The 9553-nt window shown below is 46.2% G+C and overlaps 1 protein-coding gene across 1 annotated transcript in view; it reads right to left on the bottom strand.

Annotated features, from left to right (window-relative positions):
* Positions 1–236: 236 nt before the first annotated feature.
* LOC108605102 (serine/threonine-protein kinase tousled-like 2) overlaps positions 237–9553 on the bottom strand; it is a 54226-nt gene continuing 44909 nt past the window's right edge. The window contains exons 2-9 of the mRNA XM_033294516.1: positions 4876–5022; positions 2992–4683; positions 2148–2927; positions 1909–2087; positions 1149–1341; positions 875–1080; positions 598–817; positions 237–515 (exon numbers count right to left, since the gene is read on the bottom strand). Coding sequence (XP_033150407.1) covers positions 255–515; positions 598–817; positions 875–1080; positions 1149–1341; positions 1909–2087; positions 2148–2927; positions 2992–4683; positions 4876–5022 — 3678 coding nt within the window. The 3' untranslated portion in view covers positions 237–254. The remainder of the gene's footprint in view (positions 516–597; positions 818–874; positions 1081–1148; positions 1342–1908; positions 2088–2147; positions 2928–2991; positions 4684–4875; positions 5023–9553) is intronic.

Below are 9553 nucleotides of genomic sequence, written 5' to 3'. Positions count from 1 at the left end.
TCCAGCAAGTTGCTGACATAATTGTTGTTGTTGTTGTTGTTGCTGCTGCTGACATAATTGTTGCTGCTGTTGTTAATCAGTGTGTTGCTCATGTTGCAGCTGCAGCTGTTGGGATTAGTGGTGTTGTTGTAGACATAGTTGATGTAGTGACGTTGCTGATGTGGCTGCTGCTGTTGTTGTTGCTGTTGACCTATTGCTGCTGCAGCGGCGGCGGCGGCGGCGAATTATGAATTGGAATTACGTTTAGTTAGCAGCTAGGATGAGCTAGACTGATTCATATTGCCAAACATGTGGGCTGAGAACGAGGTCTGTCCCGCCGAGTTGGCCTGAGACGTAGACGACTGTTGCTGCTGTTGCTGTTGCTGCTGTTGTTGCTGCTGCTGCTGCTGTTGCTGCTGATTTAGCGAGCCACGCCCATGTTTCGGCACAGGCGGCTGTATATACTCGTGTCTGGCCAGCGCAAAGACATCCATGCGATCCTCCTTGCGATACGCTAAACAGCCGCGAATGAAACTCTACACAAAAATGAAAACAAACGATAGTTAACATTTGTTAAAACTTGGTTTAGTTACAGTTAACTCGAGAGAGATGACAAACCTTTGCCTCATTGGACACTGTGGGCTTATTGGAGAACTGCACTTCGGTTGCCTTCAGTATTGTATTCTCCTCCAATATGGTTGCCTGCGATTGATTATGCCCAAAAGGTTTCTTGCCATACAGACACTGATAGAAGATAACGCCCACACTCCAAACGTCCACCTTGGATGAGATTTTGGGCGGATTCTTGCCCACCACAAAGCACTCGGGCGGCAGATACCTGAACAAGCAACAGCATTAAAGCAAAGTCATAGTCATAAAGTCGATTTGGGCTTACCAATAAGTGCCAGCGCCTTGTGAGGTCAAATCCATGCCATGATCTGGATTGTAGTTCTCATCGTCCATCACTTTGGACAGACCAAAGTCTGTAATCTTGATCTCGCCACAGACATTGCCCTCGGTTAGCAAAATATTGCCAGGTTTCAGATCATAATGGATGACAGGCGGTTTAATCTCATTTAGATACTTGAGTGCAGATACAACCTGAATGAATTTATAATGCCAATTATTAGTATATAGTAATATTTGTGTGCTGTGTGTGCCCAACTCACCTGCATTATAATGGAGCGTGCCTCACGCTCTGGTATAGTCTTATGCTGTTTTAGATAAAAGTCTAAATCGTGTCCATCACAATACTCCAAGACGGTGCAAAACGAATTGGCGTCGATCTCAAAGACATCGTAGAGCTTCACAACACGCGGATGATCCAGCGCTTTATGTATATTATACTCTCGCAATGCGTGTCTAAAGCAAATATAAGAGAGAGATTAGTATAAGAGTAAAGGACTAAAGATTAAAGGCACCCAGACTAAACTACAGCTGCATAGACTGCACTAGAAACAAATTTGAATTTGAATTCGAGCAGCTAAACTAACCAAATGCAACTATTTTAATCTCTGAGTTTGATTTTTGGAAATGCGAAGAGCAAATAGAACAGATTAATGTAATATAAATGAAAATTATAAGCAAATTTAATAAATAATACAAATAAAATAGAAAAGAAACTAAGAATTACTTGTGCTTGGGCTATAGATTTGAGGTTATTCTTATATTTTAATCTCTGAGTTTGACTTTCGAAATGCGAAGAGCAAATAGAACAGATTAATGCAATATAAATGAAAATTATTAAATACAAAACAAAAAGAAAAGTAACTAAGAATCACTTGGGTTCGGGGCTATAGATTTGAGGTTAAGTTGAGAGCTGGAGATTCTACTGCTTAACAGAGTGAAGCTGGAGAGCGTAAGGGGGGATTAGCTGCGCCTAAGATTTCGAGTTTCGAATCGCTTGCTGTCTGTCTTAACACTACTCACTTGATATAATTAGCTTTCTTATCCTCCTTCCAATCCTTGTTTAATTGGTGCACCTTACATGCGACATAGCGTTGCTCCTTGAGGTCAAACGCCTTGTGCACCTCGGAGAAACCGCCCTTTCCTAACAGCATCAACAGCAGATAGCGATCGTTCAGCACGGGATGATTGTTAAAGCGGGACTGCAAATAGAAATCGATTAGGCATTTGTCTCTTTGAGTTTCATTGGATTGTTTGTTTACCTGATCTTCGTTGAGTATACGCTTGAGCTCGCGTATGTGTAAATTGCGCTCACGCTCCAGCTTCTCCATCTCGAGCTGCAGGTCCGCATCCTCCTTTTTGAGCGCATTCTGTCGCAGCTTGAGTATCTCATCGTACTCGTAATACTCTTGCGCCGTATACGCGCCCGATACCGGATCCGGTTTGAGGAACGTGCCCGAGTCCGAGCAGCTGCCGCTGTCATTGCCACCCAAGCCAGCGTTGCCGCTGCCGCCTGAGCCGCCGCCAGGCACACCGCCGCCACCGCGATCCGATAGGCGATCACCAACTGCGCCGCCGCTGCCCAGATTACCGCCTGCCGCGGCGCCTGTGCCGCTGCCACCAACGCCGCCGCCGCCATTGTGCAGCAGCTGCGCTTGCGCCTGCGTTGAATTGGAACGCGTCAGGCCACGCCCACTGCCGCCAGTGGCATTGCCACCAGCATTGCCACCCACACCGACGCCCGCAGCGTTGCCCGCCGCATTGCCCACACCGCCGAGGCCGCTATCAATGCTGCCCGGTCCAGCAAGACGATCACTTAACTGAGATGAATCATTGGAGTTGGAGTTTTGTTGCTGCTGCTGCTGTTGATGTTGATGCTGATTGTTGGCCTGATTGCTGTTGTTGTTGCGCTTGCGTCCAGATTCAGCGGGACGTTTCTTCATCAGCTGCTTCTTCTGGCGATCGATTTCCTCACGCTCAGCTGTAATCTCCTCCTGGCGTCGGCTTAGCTCCTGGAATGCATAGCCGTCCGTCCAGTTCTCCTGCAAAGCAAAGAAATATTAATAAATTCGATTCGATTCGTTTGGTCATCCTTCGGTAGCTTACCTGGAATGTGGCGCCGACGCGTTGCGTCACAAACTGTCCCAAGCGTAGACGATTCTGCATGCACTTCTGGCGCGCCTCCTTCTTCTCGATGCTGCTTTTCTCTTTCAGCAGCTTCTTGACAACATCAATGCACTTGGCTATGTGGGATTTGCCCTGCTCGATGGACTTCTGATGGCTTACTATCTGGCACTTTTGTTCATCCGATAGCCGCGTCATCTCGTCCAGCTTCGCCTTGCCGGATTCGTGCTCCGCCTCGCGCTCCTGCAGCTCCTGCTGTGACACTTCCGTTTGGGTGGATTTACTAAACGTCATGATGCTTGTGGGCATGCCCAAGGGAGGCGGTGGTGGCACTAAGCCTGGCACCACGCCCACTCCGACAACGCCCAAGGCATGTGCGTGTGTGGCCACCACGGAGGAATTGCCGGCGCTGCTTACAACCGGCAGCTGTTGCTGCTGTTGCTGTTGCTGCTGCTGTTGTTGCTGCTGCGGCGGCACTGGCGCTCCCAGTTGTTGTTGCTGCTGCTGCAGACCGAGCATGCCAACTCCAACGCCAACGCCAACTCCAACGTTGACGCCAACGTTGACACCAACCACGCCCACGCCCACATGCGACATGGGCACGCCCACACCAAGTGATGTCTGCTGAGGAACCATTGCTGTTGTCTGCTGCTGCTGCTGTTGCTGCTGCTGACGTTGCTGCTGCGCTACCTGTTGCTGCTGTTTCGCCGCCGCTGCTGCTGCTGCCAGCGCTGTGGCCGAGCTATTCACATAATGAAAGTCTGTTGGTTGCGGCGGTGGTGGCGGCTGCTGCTGTTGCGCCTGCTGCTGTTGTTGCTGCTGCTGCTGCTGACTGGGCGCCTGCGTCTGTGGACTAGTTGCATGGAATCCGTGTATGGCATAAGGATTTGTTGTCGGCACTTGCGTCGTTGTCTGCTGCACCTGCTGCTGCGCTACTTGAGCCACTTGCTGTTGTTGCTGCTGCTGCTGTTGCTGCTGCTGTGAGGCGGACGAAGGCGATTTGGATGCCGACTGTTGTTGTGATTGCTGCTGCTGCTGCTGTTGCTGCTGTAGCGGCGGTTGCTGTGGCTTGTTAAAGTAATCATTAATCTTCTTGTTGTCATTCGCCACATTCGGCAGCATCAGACGCGCACTCTTGCCACCAATGCCGCTGCCTGAATTGGTGCTACCGCCGCTGCCGCCGCCGCCACTGGAGGGCGCACAGCGTTCGGGCAGCAGACTTAGTGTCAGCTGATTGGTGCCGACTTTGCTGAGCCCGGTCTGATCACGAAACGCTAGCGATTTGCCTTTTAAGCTGCCCACGGTGTTGCTGCCGCCGCCGCTGCCACCATCGTCGCTATTGTTGGGCAAGCGACGCTTGCGTTTCCGCTCTGCCGGTGTGCGAGGCTGTTTCCCACTGCCAGGACCAGGACCGCTAGACACCACCTGCTGCTGCACGCCCAACATATCCAATATAGAAGCGCCGTTGTTCGAATGCAAATGCTGCTGCTGTTGCACTGCTTGCTGCTGTTGGAGGCTGCTTAGACCTAACATATCATTGACATCCTTCTCGCTGTGCGAGGAGCCAGTGCTCATATTCGAATCCGGATTGCTGCTATGACCGCCGGCAGCAGCGGGCCCGCAATGTTGTTGTTGCTGCTGCTGCTGCTGCTGTTGTTGTTGCTGCTGCAGCGCTGCGTGCGAATGCAAATGTTGTAGTTGCAATTGTTGCTGCTGCTGCGCTGCCTGCTGTTGCTGTTGTGTGCTTAAATGTTGCAGTTGCAACGTGTGCGTTTGCAAATGCTGCTGCTGTTGCAATTGCTGTGGCAACAATTGCTGTTGTTGCGCTACTGCTGCAGCCGCCGCCGCTGCTGCTGCTGCCTGCGTGCTGTGATGATTGCTAAAATGTTGCTGCTGCTGTTGTTGTGGTGTTGGTTGTTGTTGTTGCGCCGCTGCCGCTTGACTGCTGGGATGAAGATGACTTAGGTTCGTTGTGGTCTGCGGTGCCATCTGCAACTGAGCGCCGGCGGACATCTGCAAAAGATCGCAAGACACAAAAAAAAATTAATAAAATATATTTGCCATAGTTATATACACATATATATTTTCTAATATTATAATATATTTAAAAAAAAAATATTATTTACGCTAGGCTTTGCTTTGCACATGAAATAAAACATTTATATTATATTTATGAAGACGAAATCTTTTGCTGCTCTGGATTATCGATTTATCGATAGGCCCGCTTTTTACAACACTGTGCAAACTTTTTGTTTTGATACGCTGTTTCTTTGCTCTCAAACTAGCTGGCAACATTGAAGAAGGCAAAGGCAAACGCAAAATGTAAATGCAAATGACATGAACAAAATTTGTGCGTGTGTTTGTGTCTTTGTAAAAGCAAAGCGAGAGCGCGAATGTGCAAAAAAAAATGCTGTAGTGTGTTTGCATGTGTGCGTGAACGAGAGAGCGCAACACACACAGCACGCGCTTTAAACTCAACACTGAGCAATGCGCGCATGTGTGAGAGAGTGAGCACAATGCAGCACAAGCACTTGCGCTCTCCCTCGCTCTCTCGCCGCCGCTGTGGTGTATATATGTATGTGTGTATGTAAAATATTTTGTCAAAGACAATGAGCAAAAAAATATAAAATTTAATACAAATTTATACACACACGCAACAATAATATATGAGATATTTACTATTTTCACAGAATTTGCAGTAGATTTTTTTGAACACTTTTTCTTTTTTGCTTATCTTTGTATATTTTCAATTTAAACTCAAAATGCCGTTCACCTTTTTTAAGCGCCGCATATTTTTCTGCACACACATACGCTAAGCTTGTGTGTTGGTGTGTATATATGTATGTATGCATATGAGTGTGTGTATGCGTATGATTTTTCACATTTCTATTAGAATTAAATATCACATTCAGAGCTGATTATATTTATATATGTAAATATGTAATTTTTATGCACTTTACATCACGCTTTATTCATTTTGTTTAAATAAATTGTATCTTGTTGATTATTTTTCGGCTTTTATATGTATGTCGGTTTGGTGTGTTTTAAGGCTACAAAGCGCGTTTGTATTTGTAAATGGTGCGCGAGCAAGCAAAGAAGGTGAAAAATGAAGAACAAGAGCAATAAAACGCGTACACAGACGACGGACAGCGATGACGACGAACAGCGATAGCGCGCGACAGCGACGTCTCAGCTTCAACGACTTTTTTTTTTGCCTATTTGCCCAGGCCCAAAGCAGAGAGCGCGCGAGTGTGAGAGAGCGACGAACGGGCACAAAACTCAAACTCAAAGTGCAGCACTATACAACACTACGCTCGCTGTTTGCAAGAAAAAAAAACACACTCAGCACGCAACAACGACGAAAAGAAAAGTACAATAAAAATTAATCCGATTGACAGGCAGAGCAGCCAACGCTACGTCTCTGTCTCTCTCTTGCGCTCTTGTTGTGGTCGACTCGCTTCGGTCTTCGTGTTATTGTTGTTGTTGTTATTATTGCTGCTGCTGCTGTTGTTGTTGGGGCTCTGGCTTTTGATACATTTTCTGCGACTTCCGCGCGCGCCCAGCCAAAAACAACACCGAAACTAAACTACACAACTACAACAACTATTTGTAGTTGCTGCTACGACCACGATGACAGCGACGCGTGCTCTTCTTCTTGCTACACTTCCAATACACAGGCAGGCAAGCAAGCAGCGCAGCCACCGCAGTCCAACCGGCGTCTTTTGTCGTCAATTCGCGAGGAGTGCGCGCGTTCGCGTCGACGCCGCAGCGACGCCAGCGTCGATGGCAACGCCATTGCCCAAATAATATGCATACATTCATAAGCATGTTGTGTGTGTGTATGTATGTATGTGTGCGAGTGAGTGTGGATGTTTGTATGCAAGCATGGTTGAAGAAAAATTCTAATTTAAACTTAGTTTTGAAAATAGCAAATTTAAATATAATACAAATGCTTGAAATAAATCAGCTGTATGATCATGTATGTATGTATTGTGGGTTTATAGGTGAGCGGTGTTACTCTTAATGCGGCACTTGGAAGTGTAGTGTGGTTTAACCCCACTTGACTTTTTTGATTTAATTAAATAAATTAAGACACACTTAGAATACACAATAGAAAATAAGCGTAAGCTGATAAAAATATTAATATCGTTAAAATTCCAAATATTCTTTTTTTTTTTTGCTAAAAGCTTAGCATGATGCCCCCTTATTTTAAATTTGTAGCAATTTCTGTTTAAACTTCTAACGGACGAAATGCAAGCCTGGCCACACTTAATGCGCAGTTGACGCCCTCATATACAGCGGGCAGCGCAGTCGCGACAGTGGGCAGCGTTTCAAAAGGAAGGAAGCAAATTTCGCTGTCGTCGCATCGCATCGCATCGCAGTTTTGCGGTTAGCTGAACATACAACTACAGCTGGCCAGCCAGCAAATAAGAGAGAGAGAGAGCGCGCGTTAGATGTGTTTGGTTTAAGAGTGAGAACATCGCTGCTGTTCATGTTGAGAAGAAACAAGTGTTGCAAAACATGGCCGTAGCGAAAATACAACAAAAACAACAAATAATAATAATGAAAAAAAAAGAGCAGCAAACGAGCGCACACAAGAAAGTTGTAACGGGTACCACAGATTGGCAGTGGAGAGAAGACGACAAAGCAAAAATAATGATAACAAGCAGAAACTGATGCAGCAACAACGAAGCAAATGACGAGAAGGGGAGGGGCGTAGAGGGGGGTTTAAGAGAAACAGCGACGACTTAATTTTTGGGCTTTGCTGCTACACTCACGTGCGCGCGAATGAGATAAATCGTTGATGTTGGTGATGATGATGGCGACGGCGACCAAAGACCGAATCGTTTTGAGGTTAAAAAGGCAGGAGGCGTGCGAAACGGCAGGCGGCCCAAAAGATGGCGAGCATGAAAAGCCGAGACAAGAGCCCCTCTGCTCAAACTTCATGCAGAGCGCGCTCGCCTAATAGTTGAAAGAGGTGGCGTAGAGGGGGGCGCACAAGTGCGAGGGTGTGGCAGTGACATGTATAACGCGTATGCATTTCTTATTGGCAACAGCTGCCGTACTTTGCCGTCGTCGCTGACGTTGACGTTAACGTTGACGTTAACGTTGACGTCGACGTCAGCGTCGGACGGCAAACTGCACTGAGAGCAAAGAGAATAACTGAGATAGCGTCGGAGTACGGAGTGCATTCCAATTCAGCATGAAAAACCGTTGCACTCGCTAAATCGCGCTCTCTTTCTCTTACGCTCCTATGCAGGCAGCTGCTTAGTACATACATACATACAATTTTTTTTTTCGGCAACACTGCTCGTTATCAGTACAAATGTACATACATACATATGTATGTTTGTGAGTGTGTGTATATGAGAGTGTGCTAAAAACTGGTTGTGCAGCCAGGCAAAAGACGTTGACATTAGCGCTGCCAGCAGTCAACGTCGCTGCTCTCTCGCTGCTGTCTGGCAACACTGTCGCCAAACAAGCAAAGCAAGCATTTTTGTGCCGTCGCCGCAGTTTAACAGTTCACATCGATGAGTCAAGGTCGAGAGACGTCACGCAAATTTTCGTTTTCATTGCTTGCACACACACATGCTTTGGGCTGTTTATTTTTAGCACTCGTCTTGTGCACACGACGTGTTCCGAACGCGTAACGAACGTATAAGAGAGAGGCAAAGAGAGAGTATGTGCTAAAGGCGAAGCGCTGAGCCCACATCTATAAACAATTACATATATGTACATATGTGTGTTTGTCTTAATTTACGTTTTGTTATTTGCTTTATTTACCGCAATTTAAAATTAAAAATATATTTTTTGATTTAATTTAAAATATGTTTGATAAGCAAGCAACTATCAGCGATAACACAAACACTATTTGTTTATGAATGAATGAATTAATTATGAACTAAATATATACCAAAGTGAATATTAGAATTTTGTTCACATAGTTTTACTTGAATTAATATTTTAAAATTTTAAAACAGTTGTTAAAATATTGATCACTTTTTTTATTTGATTTGATTTTATTTTATTAAAATTAACTTGCTTGCCACAAACACTTGCTTGCTAATTAGGCTATCTTTATCTCACACAAACACACTCACACACTCAATTTACATTGCTGTTTACATCGCGAAGGCGCCGCTGTTAAGCGCACTGTTAAGCAACTGCTTGCTGGGCGCACAGAAACTAAGTCCGATACCTAGCACGTGTATGCAGGCAGCGCAATGTAAACAGAGAGTCACACAAACACACACACACGCACACAAAAATATATATATATATGTATAAAAAGAAACAACAAAAACTCACGCTCTTGGTTAATTTGCGACCAGCAGCAGTGGCGGCGGCGCTACGTTTGCTGCTGCTAGCGCTGCGACTGCGATTACGAGCAGCGCTGCCATTCGTAGTGCCGTTGGCAGTGGCAGCAGCAGCGGCTGTTGTTGTTGTAGTTGCTGCTGCTGTCGCTAACATGGCAACGTAACAGCAGAGCGTATTAAAAACAGCTGTTTACGGCTAGCCGGCAAAAAAAGTTTTACAAATCAGC

Source organism: Drosophila busckii, chromosome X (assembly GCF_011750605.1).
Source record: "Drosophila busckii strain San Diego stock center, stock number 13000-0081.31 chromosome X, ASM1175060v1, whole genome shotgun sequence".
Classification (NCBI taxonomy): Eukaryota; Metazoa; Arthropoda; class Insecta; order Diptera; family Drosophilidae; genus Drosophila; species Drosophila busckii.
This window is presented reverse-complemented; position numbering and strand designations above follow the sequence as displayed.